Source organism: Sarcophilus harrisii, chromosome 5 (assembly GCF_902635505.1).
Source record: "Sarcophilus harrisii chromosome 5, mSarHar1.11, whole genome shotgun sequence".
NCBI classification, from domain to species: domain Eukaryota; kingdom Metazoa; phylum Chordata; class Mammalia; order Dasyuromorphia; family Dasyuridae; genus Sarcophilus; species Sarcophilus harrisii.
The window spans coordinates 183,492,802-183,509,962 of record NC_045430.1 but is presented as its reverse complement, the minus strand read 5'-3'; the positions used below and the strand labels follow the sequence as shown (position 1 = coordinate 183,509,962).

Below are 17,161 nucleotides of genomic sequence, written 5' to 3'. Positions count from 1 at the left end.
TCTTTTCCCTTTAGTCCCTTTCTTTTTCTTCTTCATTAGAGATTAGATTAAGAATAGAGAGGTGGGGATGATGTTGAGTTGTAAGGTTGTTAGAAGAGTGGGGAAAACTTTGGAGAATGGCTTTGATATTTTTGGTGAAGTCACTATGTGGCAAAGATCCCATTTAAGGAAGTGGTGGGGAGGAGTTGCTGTAGGAAACTTGAGGGGAGAAGAGAATGTTTGGACAGATACGATGGAGAGTGTGATGGAGAATTTAAGGAGAAGTTAAAAATTTGCTTTGCCTCAGTGAGGTACCAGTTAAAATTATATAATGTGACTTTGTAGTGGACCCAGTAGTATAGTCAAGTGACCTCCAGTACCATTCAATAGTGCATGAATAAAAGCAGATGAGGTAGATGGAATACCACGAATTGGGTTTTCCAAGATAAATATGAAGAAAGTGAGCATGACTTCCTTTTGAGATGTGTCTGTGTTGGCAGAGATTAATGATGTGGTGTTTTCCATAAGCACTGGTCTGACCTTGTTACTCCTCTACTCAATAAAATCCAGTGATTCTCTATTGCCTCTGAAATAAAATATTAACTTTTCTGTCTTTAAAAGCCATTCACAACCTAGCCTCAACTTATCTTCCTAGTCTCATTATATAGTACATCTTTTCTTGCCTTCTGTGGACTAACCAAATTGATCTTGATGGTCTCCATGCTTGGTACTCCATTTCCTGTCCCTGTGACTTTGTACCAGCTACTCTCCAAGCCTGGGATGTACTTGCTCCTCACCTTTGCCTCATAGAATTTATCTGTTTGCACCTCCTTCTCCATAAAGACTTTCCTAATCCTTTCAACTACAAGTGCTCAGTCATTTCAAAACTATGTCATATTTATATTGTATTTATTGTGCATATTTATAAACATTTGTGTTGTTTTCTTCTACAGGAAATAATTATGTCTATTGAGAGTAAAAACTTTAATTTTTGCATTCTAGGCGCAAAAAGTTAAGAACTCCTGCTATAAATTAGACTAATTTCTACAAATTAGTAGATCACAAATCACAAAAGAAATTTATCTTATTATTTCTAGGGTGATAGTTAGCAGGCACTACTATAACTGTCTCTTACCTGAAAGTATTCTCTGTGTGTTTAAGTTTATGAGTTGAAAGTTCTCCATTCTGAGATTTGGCTTCTGGAAACCCTTTCTTGCGATCCCAATTGCTTTTGATTTCCTCTTTGGGCCCCTTGTCCTTGTTGATCTTTTCTTCTTTGATCTATAAAACAGTATGTTGTTAGGAAGACATACTACCAGAAATCTGATTAGGCTTTTTATCAGGATGCCTAAATAAAGTCCTTTCACTTCAGGAAGAGAGAAAATGTGGAGCAGAAATGAATAAATGAAGAATCTATTGGCTAGGTTGGCTAGCTATAGAGAGACAGTAATTAGAGGGTATGTATAAGACAGAGATGGAAAAGTGAGGATTGAGGGGAAGATAATGCTTTTATGATTTCATATGATTTGATTTACTTCACAGTTAAGTGATATATCTAGAATAATTGATGAAGGTATGAACTTTCAGATAAAACAAGCTACATAAATTCAAGACAATGGTAACAGTAATATTGCCGTTAGTATATATGCCATCTTTTGGCGAAGAGTTCAATATATTTCCCCTATATTAGTTCAGTCATCCTGATATACTCCATACAGATGTTTGTTACATCAATATTTCCACTGTGAAAACTGATGGTATGGCAGCTGGTATTCTAAATACAACATAACTCTCAAGTGGCATAGTGAGGCCTTAGAATGTAAATGTTCAGACTCATTCTTCCATATAGCTGACTATACCACCTCCTTTCAACTGTCCTTTTTGACAAAATATCTTAAGCTTATTTATCTTAAACATCTACCTACTCTTATTGGGTATACGCTTAAAGGAAGAAAACATTTTCTTTTTCCTAATGATTTTCTATCCTTTCTTTGTTTTATTACCTCTGTCTTCATTGGGTTCTACCTCATTGTATTTCAGCTGAAGAACTCCAGTCATATTCTTTTTTCAATCTAAGGTCAAAATCTGCCTACTTAAACCTCCTAAGGACAAGAAAATCTGCCTTTTACTAGCAGCCATATTACTAACTAGCCAAGTTACCAATGACTATGAGCAAAAGCCACTTAGTTAAATGAGACAAGATTATTTCTAATGTCTACACTTTGAATATTCTCCCATCCTATGAACTGACATTTGTTTCTAAACTATTTTCTGTAGGGGAAAATCTATAGGAAAAAAACCCAAGTATGTCACAGAATACCCTGTTCAATCTGATCTGCCTGAACAGGGGCAGTCATCAAGTGGTACTCATTACATTCCTTAATTTAGTTCTCTGCTGTTTTTGTTCTTGAGAAATGAGGTAGGATAGGAGGGATATGGACAGAGGCTGCTCCCACCTGCATTTCAGTTGTAGTTTTTTGTAATGGATTTTATTTTTTATTATTATTTTATTTTTTCTTAATGGCTATCCTAATGTGACAAAAAAAAAAAACCATGTGGCCCTTGAAGAGGCGAGATGCATGTTTGTTCAGGGAAAAGAAGGTAAGACTTCTAGTTCCTCTATCATCTAGTATTTCGATGGGAGGGAATTTCAGAAACAGCAGTTTGAACTTTGAACTAATTTGATCTGGATCCAGAAAAGTCTGAGAATAAAAACTCAGGGATCCTATTTTCAATGGTACCCCATGAGCCATCTCCTTAGGTCAAAAGGAGCAAGGAACAGAGAAATATTCTCTAACTTATTTCTTCTGTTTTGTGGTCAGAGACATTCTCTCAAAACACATTATCTAGTTTATTTGCCAAAACCAAGTTTAAAATAGCACTTGAAAAATAACAAATGCTTAAGAGAAGAAGAATCCTTTTTTCTCCCCTTTTTTAAAAAATTCGGTCTTTGTTGGCAAAGGGGTTGGTAGATGGGACGCTTGTGCTATCTATCTATGGAAAATTGTACTTTTTAAAATAAATGTCAATCAAAACTGGCTAGTTCTTGTTTTATTTAAAAATCATTCTTTATAAGTAAATAAATAAATATAAAATTCATACCATAGATTCTTTGAATTCTATTTTAAGCAGATTAATGAGCAAGAATCTATGGGAGAATAAGTTCAAGCTGAAGAAGTACTTCTAAGGTCCTTTGGGAGAAATGATAATTCTTTTAAGGCTATTTTGATATTGTGAAGAAAGTTATTACTCTTTTACAAGAAATAGAATACACTAATTTATATTTTAATATATTTAACATCTACTGGTCATCCTGCCATCTAGGGGAGGGGGTGGGGGGGTAAGAGGTGAAAAATTGGAACAAGAGGTTTGGCAATTGTTAATGCTGTAAAGTTACCCATGTATATATCCTGTAAATAAAAGGCTATTAAATAAAAATTAAAAAAAAAAAAAAAAGAAATAGAATACAAATGGACCTACAGTTACCATTAATTTACTAAGTAAAAAGACAGCTTACTCAGCTGGCAAGATTTGGCCTCATATAATTTAGATAAAATCCAAGTAGGTTTCAAATACTCCCTTCCTGTAGCTGTGGGCTGACCCATGGGTGTGGTAGGTTAATAGTTTAAATGATGCATGCCTGTACCAGTAAACTTAATTATTTTTTTTAAATGTTAATGCCCACTTAACAAATGGGAAAGGGCTGGAGTTTCAATTACTTGAGCAAATCTGTCCTCATGCTTTCAATATCAGAAGGGGGTAAAGCTGATCATGGATCACAATATTTCTAAGTGATTTTAATGATCATTTGCTAACTACAAATGATCTGAACTCCTTTCTGGGTCTAACTTCTAGGCATTGGAGAAAATGTAAATTAGACTTCAGACTTAGTTAAACAGAAATAGTTTATGAAAATCAGTATAGTCCTGGTCTAGGAAGCAACCCTAGAAAATCTGATGTATGCTGAGAAACTAGAAATAGAGGACATGAAGTGGGGAGAGGTAAATGGCTTTGAAAATAATAACAATAATAATAAATAGGAAAACTTAGCCACAGAATTACAGAGTTGGAAGGGACCTTGGAAGCTATACAGACTACTCTACAGGTGGATCAAAAAACATTTAAATACCCTCAGTGGAATTAATCATCCAGCCTTTGCTTCAAGACCTTGGGTGAACAGAAACCTGTTACCCTTTCAGACATCCCCTTTCATTTTCTCATACCTCTGTTTATCAGGAATTGTCTACAATACTGAGCCTACATGTTTTACTAATTTTCCCTAGTTTTGAACCCTGAGTCCAAGAGGAATCTAATCCCTTTTCAACATGGTGGCTCCTCAAATACTGGAAGAAGCTAAGCCGGGTGTGTTGATCCTCAGTCTTTTGTTCTCCAGCATAAGCATCCCCTATTGACTACAATGAATGTTGGATATTATCTCATAATTTTGAAGTTCTTTGCCAATCTGCTTGCCTTTCTTTATATCTTTTCCAGCTTATCAATGTCTTTTCTAAAATGTGGCCTATTTAGAACTGAATCTCAGTAATCCATAAGTAGCCAAAGCAGGGCAAAATATGATGAAACTTGATGAAACTCTCACCTATGCTGACCAGTGTCTGTTTCTCAAAGCAGGGCTCTGTCCTAAACCCCTTTCTTTTCTTTCTCATTCTGCTTTCTCAGAAATGGAATCAGCTCCCATAGATAGGTTCAGTTACCATCTCTGCCGATGATTACCAAATCTTCACAAATAACCCTCAACTCTCTCCAAAACTCCAGGAGAGTTCTCATTAAGGACTACCTTAGCTTCTCTTGGATGTTTTGTGAACATCACACATTCCATATTCTTGAATATGGAGACTTGCCCTAAACCTTAATCCTCTTAGTTATCCAAATTTGTAACTTTGACTCTTTACTCTTATAACCAATCAGTTGTCTAGTCTTATGAATCCTACACCAGTAATATCTTGTTATCTCTCCTGTATCTGCCACTTTGCTAATGATGACACTGCTTGGATTACCATCACAGCCTCCTAATTGTCTTCTTCGCTTCCAGTCTCTCTCTTTTTTAATCTCACTGCTGTACAGTGGACAAAATAACTGATCCAGATCTGACTTCTTCTCCATTCAAAAACTTTCAGGGGCTCTCCAAGGCTTATGCAATGAAATAGAAAATCCTTAGCCTGGCATTCAAGGCTTTCTAAAATCCATCCCAGTCCTGCCTTTCCATTTTTTATTTCTTATCATTTCTTTTCATGAACTTTGCATTGTAATTAAACTGGCCTATGAAACATATTCTGGATATGATCTTTCATCTTCCATTTCTATGCATTTGCACAAGCATTTCTCCATCCCTGGAATACATCCCAAGCTGAGAAACTTTATCTTTTTTTCAAGATTCTTATATATGAAAATTGTTCTGATTAATTATTAAATTCCTTATTTTCATGTGTACTTTGGGTTGGGGTTTTACTTTTAGTTACCTAGCTTCTCTTGTGAGTGGGTGTGGAATGAAAAAGAAATAAAACTTGAAATGCAGTAGGGTAACTTACTACTTAAATATAGGAACTCTATTATGATTACATAGTAAATAAATACTTCTTTTTGGTGCATTTGGATTTTCATATTTGTACTTGAATTATATCCTGTTTTTTAAAAAATTTGAGTTACATCTATGTCCTGTCAATCCTGTCTTGGAGGAACTACTATGTGTAGAAACTGTAATATGGAAACCAATTTTACTTTGTTCCACTTAGTTATAGCTCACCTTATTAGTCTCAAGACTTATATGAATCAATTATTCCAATCTCTGATAGCCCTAAAAACTTTAAATGCAATAGGGTAACTTATTATTTAAATAGGAACTCTATTATGATAAATAGTAAATACTTTTTCTTTTTGGTGCATTTAAATTTTTATATTTGTACTTGAATTATATCCTGTTTTTTAAAAAAATTGAGCTATATCCTGTCAATCTTGTCTTGGAGGGAATACTATGTGGTAGAAACATAACACAGAAGACATTACCAATTTTATTTAGTTCCACTTAGTTTACAACTCACCTTACCAGCCTCAAGAATTATATGACTCAATTATTCCTACTTCTTATAGTCATAATTTATCTTCTTTCATATACCTTCATGGTGTCAAACATATCCAAGTTTTAACTTAAGCTAATAATGACACTAAGCCAGACTTTCTAACCTAAAGTCTGTGATTGTTTGAAACACAAGAGTACAATATTCATAGAAGACCATTGGCAACCTTATTTACTTACCATACAGTAAAACACCCTGGCACCAGCTTCTGTGTACCATGGAAATGCAATGCAGGGCATTTTGCTAAACTTTTCTTTTGGAAATCCCAAATAATTATCTTCAACTCACCATGTTTTCTACTGGGGAACATGGGGGACCAGTTTTCTCTTAGAAGCTGAGCCATTAGTCAAAGTCAGTTAATTTGATTAAGGAGATTAAAAATGTTTTCATGATTAGAAGGAAAGCAGGATAGCTTGAAGAAGAATAGAGCATAGTACAGTGGAGAAGGATTTAAACAGGAATTAAATGTCTAAAATGTCTCTGTCTTGAATGAGGCAGAAACTCTTTAACACTGTGACTTGGTTATTTTTCAAATATTTACCTCCTCCCTTTTGAAGGTAGTCTTTTCTTCTTGGGATTTTTCTTTTTTAACTTCCACTTTGACCCCTTTTTCTTCTCCCTTTTTCGTTTTTTTAAGGAAGTCAGGGTCATTCATTTTACAATAAACCCTGCCCCCGGAAATGGTGTTCAGGCTCCGTGACATGTGCCCGAGAAATTTTTTTTGGCTTCCTCAGTGATCACACTTTGCTTTGGTGACAGCAACCACGACAAGACCCATTCTAGTGTAATATAGCAAGACAGGTGCTTTTGTCTTCCCCCTAAATCCCTCATGTGCCATTGTTCTCATGGAGGACTAGCATGACATGATGCTCCCTATGGGTGCTGAACAGTTGACCTTGTGTGGTTCGGTGAATTTTTTCGCCCCCAAATCCCTTGGCTAGCACCATGCTGACATAGCCCCTCTGAAGGTCTAGGCTTGAATAACCTCCATGCAGAAGCGGTGATTGTGACAGAAAACTCTCTCAGGGAGGTGAGCATGTCCGGTATAATCTCATGCTTAGGCAGGGAAGATTTTAAGGCAGCCTTGTAGATAGCCTACGAACAGCTTTCAACAACCCTCTTTTCTCTTAGCATAGATGCTTTGTATCTAGAGCCATTTATTAGACAAAACTGAGCCTGGGGCAAATTCATTGGGGTAGGAAGGGGACACAGAAGCCCAGTCTCACCACCTCAGTATCATGCCAGGAGGGGGAACCCTGTCCCCCAAAGACCCTGGATGGCAAACCCTAGGAGAAGAGCACCACAGTGATGGGACATTGGGATTAGTGGCCAGGAACACTTGTACTCCCTACCTCTGGAAAATCAGGAGATAAGGTGTGGGCAATGCAGTCATTTCCAAGAGGAATTCTATCTACCAGATATCAGCAAATCTTAGTTCTCCTCAAGCTAGTTACAGCTTTGCCTGCCATTCACATGGCAAAAAGAATAAAATCCACACATATATAAATACATATGTGTGTATATATGTACATATATATATATATATATACACACACACACACACATACACACATATATACATACATACATATACTTAACTTACTAGGCAGTTTTAAGTTGTTGAAGGTTCTCTGCAAGGCTACTTCAAATCTTTGAGAATGGGTCTACATGATGTTAAATAAATGCTTAACTTCATTTAAGGTAGGTGTTTGTGAAAATGCCACCAAATCAAAATGTGCTTCATCTTATTTATTTGTTAATTAATTGATTGATTTGTTGCTTTTACTACCAGTTCTATTTCAAACTGGTTGCTTTTTCTGTTAGAATTTTTTAAATTGCAAATCATGGTGTTGGATTCCTGTCCTATAGTTTTCTCAGAATTTTCTCAAGCCCCAAAGATACAATTTGGGAACTATTTATTTACTCATATAGACCCATTTTGTGTTACAGAACTTGATAATTAAAGCTATTCAGTGAGAACTGAAGAAAGTTAATTTTATAAAGAATTAGTAAAGAAGCAGAAACAGACAAGTGAGTCTACATAATGCCACCAAAATGATCATTTTTTTAGTTAATTCATTTTTTGTCAGTCATAATGGTTGATTAATTTGGCTATAGATATTCCAGTTATTTGGGTTTATCAATAGGTTTATATCAGATCAACCACTCAGTGATTAATTGTCAGCTTGGTGGCTATAACAATGACTGGAAAAAAATGAATCAATTTCCCAAATGATCATATTGGTGGCACTATATGGACATGGCCCACTCCTAGATTTGATGTGCATTACATTTCTCACAAGTCACAGGCAATACACACATGGTGCAAAATGTTTACCGTACCTGAGTTTTTAGGACAGCTGGCTGAAGTTTGTTATCTTGTACTTTTTTTTCATTTACCCATTTATCTTGTATTTTCTCTTCTCCTTTCCCCCCCTGAATCTGTTTATCAGTTGCTTTGCCTCTTTTTTCTTCTAACTGCTTTTTAATCATTTGCTCTTCTAGCTTAGCTTTCTCTTCAGCTATGCGTTTCTCCTCTGCTTTTGCCCTTTCCCTTTCCTCTGCTGCTTGCCTCTCTTTTTCCTTAATCCTTTCCCTTTCCTCTGCCTCCTTCCTTTCCTTTTCTTGGGCAGCCAATCTTTCCTCTGCCTCAAGTCTCATTCTCTCTTCTTCAGCTCTCTGTTCTTGTTCAGCCTTGATCTGTTCCCTTTCCTCAGCCTCCAACCTGAGCTTCTCTGCCTCAGCCTCCAACCTGAGCTTCTCTGCCTCAGCCTGGTCTTGCTCCTCTGCTTTTTCATTACCTGTAAACTCCTCTGTATCTACTGTCCTCTCCCTTTCTGTTTTGGGTTCTTCTGCATAGACCTGACCATTTTCCAATTCTGTTACTACCTTTTCCTCTTGGGCTTCAGTTTTCTTTTCTACCATCACCTCTACCTGATTTTCTTCAATGATTCTCTGCTCGGGCTTCTCTTCCTCCTCTTCCTTCTCCTTTTCTTCTTTCTTGTTTTCTTCAGGTTCTCTCCAATCATTCTTCTGGTAGGACTTGGTGATTGTTTCAGTTTCCTCTAGTTTATATCTTTCTTGGCGGATTTCATTTTTCTCTTCTTTCTCAGAAGTCTCATTTTCTGCAGCGTCATTTTGAGCTCTTCTGTTGGGTAGTGACAAACTTTCATCTGTTATTGTTGGGTCAAACTCCTTCTGGCGCTCCAAGGCTTCCTGGAGGCGCTTTTGGCGACGTTCTTCCCGACGTGCCAGCCTCTCCAAGAATGCAGCATCATCGCTTCCTTCCACTTGGGTGTTGGATATGGTGCTGGTTTTAGTCTCTTCATCACCCACACTGTACAACAGGAGAAAAAAATGGCATTTCCATTAATTAGTTGATAGTCTGATACACCAGTCCTTTAAATCACTAACCCTTTGAACCACCATCACCACTGATATCCAAAATGATATGTAGTCTTCTAGGATGGTACTGCAATTCTAGGATGGTACCATGTTCACCTAGAGCATCCCTATAATCTGGGATGTGGAGTTATAATATTTAAAAAAGATCATATGTATGGATATAAATATATCTTAGTATTTATATAACTATATATATATATATCTATGTATATATACATATGTATGGTATTCCCACCATCCAGTAGGCTGATAAAATACATATATATGCTTTAAGCTCCTTGAAGGCAAAGACTGTTTTGTTTTTGTATTCATAGTGCCTTATGCAGAGCCTGATTCAGCATAGATTTTCATTAAATATTTGTTAAATTGAAGTGAATGTAGCAAATGCTGAAGAATTCTGGGACTCCCAAAAGGGGTCAGCATGTCTGAATTTAATTAAATCAACATTTTTGTGAATAAAGACTTTCGTGCCTCAGAAATTTTCCTTTGTCTCTAGGAAATAGAAATAAAGGCAAAAACATTCTAAGAAAACAAACTACCTCATGAAGAGCCCTTAGCTCCTTCCATCAACAGAGATCATGCCATAAAGTTAAAAGGGTCATAGTTTGGGATTTTGATGAGCTGATAGCTCTGAATACAGTGCTCTGATTATGCCTCTGAGACAGGGGTGCTGGCCTTTGTGAGCAGACACTAAATAGCTATGTGATATCAAGAGCCATGGCCAAAGTTGCAAAACTGTGGCTTGTTAAGTTCAGAAACTGCTTCAGATTTTATGATTCCAACCAAAATTAAACTATTTGAGGTTCAAGTTCACTTATTTTTGACTAAACCCAATTCTTCATTTGAAAACAATAATTGAAGGCACAGAAAAGCTAGACTTTAAAACTTCTTTGTGCTACCAGACATTATATGTGTCCATTAGAAATGCAAAAATTAAATTTCCCTGATGACACATTTAGTTTATAAATGATACATTTTTTTCTTTTGAAACTGCATGTGGTTTGATTTTAAGCATATTTATTGTTCAATTATATATTAAAGATGTTTATTGAAATTCAATTGTAGTGGCAACTAGGTGATATAGTGGAAAGAGTACTGACCCTGAAGTCAGGAAAACCTGAATTCAAATCTAGCCTCAGACACTTACTAGCTATGTGATCCTGGACAATTCACTTAACCCTGGTTGCCTCCAGAAACAAAGAAAAAAGGAATTAAATTGTATTTTTAAAAAATCTATACTTATTCGTTAGAAAAAGATAAGGAGTGATATAGAGATTGATCAGCAGAATAAAAAGACAAGGTAAAAATTCATATGGCATTTTAAATTTTACAAAGTGTTTTTAGCTATATTAATTTATTTCAACCTTATAACAACTCTGTAAGATAGGCACTATTATGATCCTTTTCTTCCTTCCCTAAAGCAAATGGGTTAAATGACTTAAGAGTCACACAGCTGGTACATATCAGAGGCAGGAAGTGATTCCAGGACTTCCTCATTACAATATAGTTTTTTTGTCCACTATACTTCACTACCTCCCTTCTTAAAAAGTCTCAGTAGTCAGATAAATACTAAGTATTCCAATTCATTTGATAAGGAATTTTGCATTTATCTGAATTTTAACCATTTGGAAATCATACCAAAAAAAAAAAAAAAAAACAACCCAACACACATACCAAATGGAAAACCTGGGTTTTTGTCTTCTCTCTGGTATTAACTAGCCTAATTGTTAATTAATACTAAGCTTCCTTATGTGCAATTGGATTAATGGACCTTATGGTTACCTTCTGAACTTAAATGTTCTATGACTATTAGCTGAAACCATTGGGTTCTATTATAACTTTGTTTTTTCTTGGGACTCAAACAATATAGAATATAGTTAACTATATTCTAATATAATATAATACAGCTTAAAAATAGGCTATAGTATGTGTCTGAATAGGTCTACCTAAGAGTGATACTTGTTGTCACTGAAATAGGTTCATTTTGTAAGACATACTCCCTCTAGAGCAGAGTTGGGGAACCTTTGTTTCTGCCAAGGGCCATTTGATATTTTTAACATCACTCAAAGGTCATACAAAAATTATCAGTTTACACAACTGAAGCAATGGAAGGTTATTTTACCTAGCTTTCAGCTTATCATTAACTGAAGTTGCCTTAGCAGTACCAAGCCAAATGATTTCCTGGGCCTTTGGTGCCCAGACATTGCCTACCCCCTGTTCAAGAGGCTAGTTCATTTGCTAAGCCTTTATAACTGAAATTCCCCTGTAGTATCAGCTACAGTGATACCAGTTAGGGTAGTTACAATTGCTTCAGTTAAAAAAAAGTAATTCTCAGAGATAATATACAATTGTATATTGAGTATAGTTTTTTGTTTGTTTGAGTAGATTGTTTTTTGTTGTTTGTTTTTACAAAAAGAACTTTATTGAAGCATTAATAACTTGACTATCCCTATCTTCCTATTAACACTTGGCTTTTCTTTCACTAGATATAGATTGCTTTTTTTTTTCTTTACTCTTCAAGCTGACTTTTTTTTGTATTCTTCCATCTTTAATTCTGCTTTCTCCAAAGTCAAAACTGAAAAGGAGAAAAAGAGCTATATTTCTCTGATTCCAATTCATCAGAGGGCATGTGACTGCTGTTTTCCAATTAGGGTATGCTTAACTGGGATACCAAAAATTTTTAGCCTAGGGAGATAGATAATTCTTATTCTTTTTTGCTTGGCTAATCAATCTTTTAAGTTCCCTTCACTCTCTGAAATTAGAGATATGACTCTTTACTATTTAATAAGGTTATCAGACCAACACGCAGTATCAAAAGTACTTCTTTGAAAATTTGTCTTTATATTTTGAAATCCTCTCATGTTCTGCTGGAGATGGTAATTTTTTTTTCTTATTTTGTATTTAAGTTTGAAAGAAAAAAAAAGAAAATATATGTACTTCTGTTTCCCTTTCACATTTTTCTGCTTTTACCTTAGACTTTTAAAACATTTTAAATTGTATTTATTTTATTCTGAACTTAAGAAATGAAACAAGCATTTCTATAACATAGTAGAATAGAAAAAAAGATGATTGTATATGAAATGGAAAATCTGTTATGTAGAATTTGCTGTCCTTTAAATATACAATAAATTGTCTTATAACTTTTTTCTTTTTCTCTTCCTCCCCCACCCCAAGATGGCTTACCATTAGGTGCAAATATGTTTCTCTCTCTTTAAAACCATTCTTCCCCCCAAAGATAAGTTAAGAGAGTTTATTTCATTAATAATTAGGCATGTACGAATATTTATATTTCAAAACAATTGTAAACTATTTTGACATAATATTATACAGTCAAGAGGGAGTAGGAAAAAAACACTACACAAATATTTATGTGTAACTATATATTTTAACAAGTATTTCCCAATGAATGTTTTTTTTTAAAGAAAAAAGAAAGATCTAGTCTTTTGAATGCCTAAATGACTCCCAAGAAAATCCTAAATTTGCAAAACAAACTTAAGACAATCACACACCTGCACAAAAATATGACAAATGAAAACCTCCCCTCCCCACAATTTCATGTTTTTCTAAAAACTTACAAAATCCATGTTGTATTGCCATTGCTTCAAATATATTATGCCACATTACTTTAACAAAATTAAAGCATTTTATTTGGTAAATATATTTATTTCTAAGAACTACTTCCTTATGGTCTGGTTCATTTTAATGTAATTGAATAAAAGATCTAAAAGAGCTTAAGAAAACACCTTCTAGCCATTCTAATTGTGCACATAGATCACATACTACATATAAATAAAATCATTCTTCATATATTTCTATTTATCAATCATTTCTCTAGACATAGCATCTTCCTTCATATGTCCTCTGTAGTTAATTTGGTTATAATAATCAAAATGGCTTGTTCACTCAAAATTGTTCTTAAAATAATATAGTTGTTACTCTATACAATAGTCTCTTCATTCTGCTCACTTCACTCTTCATTATTTCATACAAGTCTATCCACGTTCTTCTAAGATTATTGAGCTCATTATTTCTTAAAGCAGAGTAATATTCCCTCAAAATCGTGTACTATAACTTCTTCAGCCCTTCTTGAACTTAGTTATCCCCACAATTTTCAGTTCTTTGACAACACAAAGAGAGTTGCTATAAATTTTTAGACCATATAGGTTCTTTCCCTTTTCTACTAATCATCTTAGGAAACGGACCTAGTAGCGATATTGCTGGGTCAAGGGATATATAGTCAGTTTAAAACTCTTTGGGCATAATTCCAGATTGCTCTCCAAAATAATTAGATCAATTCACAGTTCTACCAACAGTGAATTAACATATATGTGACATATATACCCACATGTGTACTAAAAACAATACTAAATAGCTCTTGACAAATATTATAGGAAAGAAAAATTATATGCTGGTTTAAGTAACACTGTACCTTGATGAGGTTGCTGAGCTTTGGAAAAATTTTAAAAAGTGGCATTCTATTAAGAAAAGGCATTCATAATTCATATCTCCTTGAAAAATGTGCTCATATTTTCATTTATTGATGGGCAATAGTGAATATAGTGAAGTAAAAAGATTTCTGAGAGGTTTACTTAAAAATAGAAATGTTCACTTGGGCTCAGTGGATAAATAGTTTACATAAATTAGCTGGTTTCTTTAATGTAACATGACTACTTGAAAAAAATACTAAAAGAAAAATAGAACTGTTCATTGGGGGAATGGATGGTGATGGTAAAGTTTCTATGACCAAATCAGATTATATAATAAAACAGATGAGATCAAGTGTATCAAGACTTGTTATTATAAAGAAGTTAGCTTGATTGAAAAACTGTTCATTCACTGGCCATGGATAAACACCATTATATTGGAAATTAAAATCCATTGGAATATTTTCTCCAAATAATTCTTATGCAATGGACACACTAGCTCCACAGTGAAGAATGCTTTACCTGTTCTGGGCATTAACCTCCACCTTTTCAGTCACTTGTCCTAAAGACTCCTCCTCTTCCCTTTGACGAAGCCTCTCTTGACGGGCTCTGCGACGACGTTCTCTAGCAGCCTCTTCTTCATCGTCATCATTTCTCTGATAGGCTATTCTGAAATGTACCAATGACACAATCTTGAGAATAAAAATCACCATCACTTTTTGTTTTCCTTCTCAGTGAAAGTCAGATCAGTTCAATCATCATTTATTAAACATCTTAGATGTCAGGCTTACTTTATAGAAAACATGGTCCCTGCTCTAATGGAATTTACATTTTTAGTAAGAGCTGTAGTGTAGGCTTATCTTTCCCAAAGTGACATTATTAATTGAGTAAGCAAAATATTAACTTCTAAGATGGTTTAGTAAAATGTTATCTCTCAAAGAGTTAGCTTTAAAATGTTTTAAACTAGTTTATCCTTTCCTTCCATAGAAATAAACCACATGAAACAGATAGTAAAAACAAAATTATCATTTTTTTACTATTGGTTCTAGTAATGTAGCTTTGAAAAGTGAGAACTTCTAATGTTCTTTTATCTACCTCTCTGGATTTTGTCCTGGAGCAGAATCTTTTGGATCACATTTCAGGGATAGGACTATTACTTGGTTTTTATTTTTAATTTGCCAGTCTTTCTTCCATGGATTAAGTTTTTTTTTATTATTATTATTATTTTTTGAAATACAGTTATTTGTCCTTTCTTTTGCTCCTATTTTCTATTTTCTATACCATTCATAGACTTTTATTCCTTGTTCCAGTCCACAATAGTCTCTTGCCCTGGAAACCAAGTAGTTGGTTTAGAGCAATCTTTATCAGGAAAGCAGAAAATTCCTAAAGACTTTTAATATCATCAGTTGATTTCATCCTGCCTAAAGTTTGTGTTCAGATTCATGCATCCTGACATGATGAACTTGATTTCTTCTATTTGATCCTGGCTTGAACTGGAAGTTTCCTTTCAGATTTTCCCAGAAGACACAGTTAACTGTCAAAGGACTATAAGTTTGGCAATAGTTTGGGGCCAGACTGTGACATGGTTTTATATTGCTCTCTGCACAGGTTAATAAATATCTTGGGTTGCAAACAGTGTAAACAGGTGTCAGCAGCTGGATCATCAACTTTTTATTCACTCTTATTGCTGACTACTCAAAATGTTTGTTTTTTGAGGGAAATGTACAATACCAAACCTCCTGTTTGGATTTTCTATGAGTCATTTCCACTTGGATTCACAGAAAGTCTGCTGATTGGCTTTCAGTGATTCAAGTACATATAATTTACTCTCATCTTTATTCTGTGTTTTTTTCCCCCAAGTCCCATTCCTTCAATCAATTTTTGACCATACTTGCTGACCCCTTCCATGCCAGAATCTTCAGAAGCTCACTATTGTTACAAAACCAACCAAACAAAAAACAATAAAATCCTTAACTCTAGCATTTGAAACCTCCATCAAATTCTTCCTTCCATACCGCTTAAACATTCTTCCTTCCTCCCTCCTTTCCTCCCTCCCTCTAGCCCTCCTTTCCTTTCTCCCTCCCTCTGGTCTTTCCTTCCTTTCTTCCTTCCTTTCTTCCTTCCTTCCTTCCTTCCTCTCTTCCTCCCTCCTTCCCTTCCTTTCTTTTTTCCTTCCTTCCTTCCTCTTTTCCTCTCTCTGGGTCTCTCTCTCTGTGTCTCCATCTGTCTGTCTCTCAGTTTCTCTCTCTCTCACTTTTTCTTTCTCTCTACTTTCTCTCTCATTCTCCCTTTCCTCCTTGCTTTTCTTAAAAATTATCCTCCCATTTATTTCTTTATACAGATCATAGAATTCCTTTGATACATTTAATTAAAAAGACAATTATTTCCAAGCAAACATTCTGCCCACTACCTTCTCTTAAAAAAACAAAAATAAACAAAACAGTCTCATTAGAGTTTAGAATTGATAGCACATAAAATATTCAGGTTTTGTGGTTTACTATTGTGGTTTACTATTTCTTAGCAGAAGCATGTTTTAGCATTAGTCATTTGGGATGAATATTAGTCTTTGTTAGCTAGATTTTGTCTCCTTATTCTTTTTTCAACATTTTTTGATTGTCTCATCTTTATGTCTTTGGGGATATTATTTTTATGTATAAAATTTCTTCCCACTTAATTTTTTTTGTGCCAATTACATCACTTAAAAGACTGTAATCAAGATTGATCTCTTTAAAGATATAATCTTTGATTAACTTAATTTTGATTACTCTTTTCCTTTTCACTCTTCCTCCACTTGTTAAAATTATTAATATGCTCAGAATAAAAATTTCAGATTGGGAAGGAGTCTCAGGAGTTATCTAACACTAATTGAACTTATCTAGCAAGTGTTTTTCTTGCCTTCAATCCCACATTAGACCACGAATAGGAACTATTTTTCACCTTTCTTTGTATTCCCAGTCTTAGCACAGTGCCTAATAAATGTGCTTAATAAATGGTTGTTTCACTGACTACCTCCATGGAGGGTAGCTAATTTTACTTTTAGATAGTTCTCTCAGTAAGATTCTTCTTAATTCTAGCCTAAATTTGTTTCTTTCTCTCCCTTTTTTATCTTTTTTTTTTTGCAATTTCTGACGAAGTTGTAAGTCTAATCCTTTTTCTAAGGTGACATTTTTTCAAAAGACTGAAGAGAGCTCTCATGTCCCACTCTGAACCAAATCTTTTTCTAAAAACTAGCCCTTCCTAGTTCCTTCAACCAGTGCTCTA

General features: G+C 34.7%; 1 protein-coding gene across 10 annotated transcripts in view; it reads right to left on the bottom strand.

Moving 5' to 3' along the window:
* Positions 1-17,161, bottom strand: part of CALD1 (caldesmon 1) — a 239,709-nt gene that overhangs the window by 24,344 nt on the left and 198,204 nt on the right. For 7 of the 10 annotated variants that reach the window (XM_031939098.1, XM_003771628.4, XM_031939094.1 and 4 more), the window contains 4 exons: positions 14,423-14,569; positions 8,415-9,408; positions 6,613-6,690; positions 1,115-1,260 (listed from right to left, as the gene is read on the bottom strand). In XM_031939098.1, coding sequence (XP_031794958.1) covers positions 1,115-1,260; positions 6,613-6,690; positions 8,415-9,408; positions 14,423-14,569 — 1,365 coding nt within the window. The remainder of the gene's footprint in view (positions 1-1,114; positions 1,261-6,612; positions 6,691-8,414; positions 9,409-14,422; positions 14,570-17,161) is intronic. The other 3 variants (XM_031939100.1, XM_023504886.2, XM_023504889.2) reach the window with 1 other exon arrangement.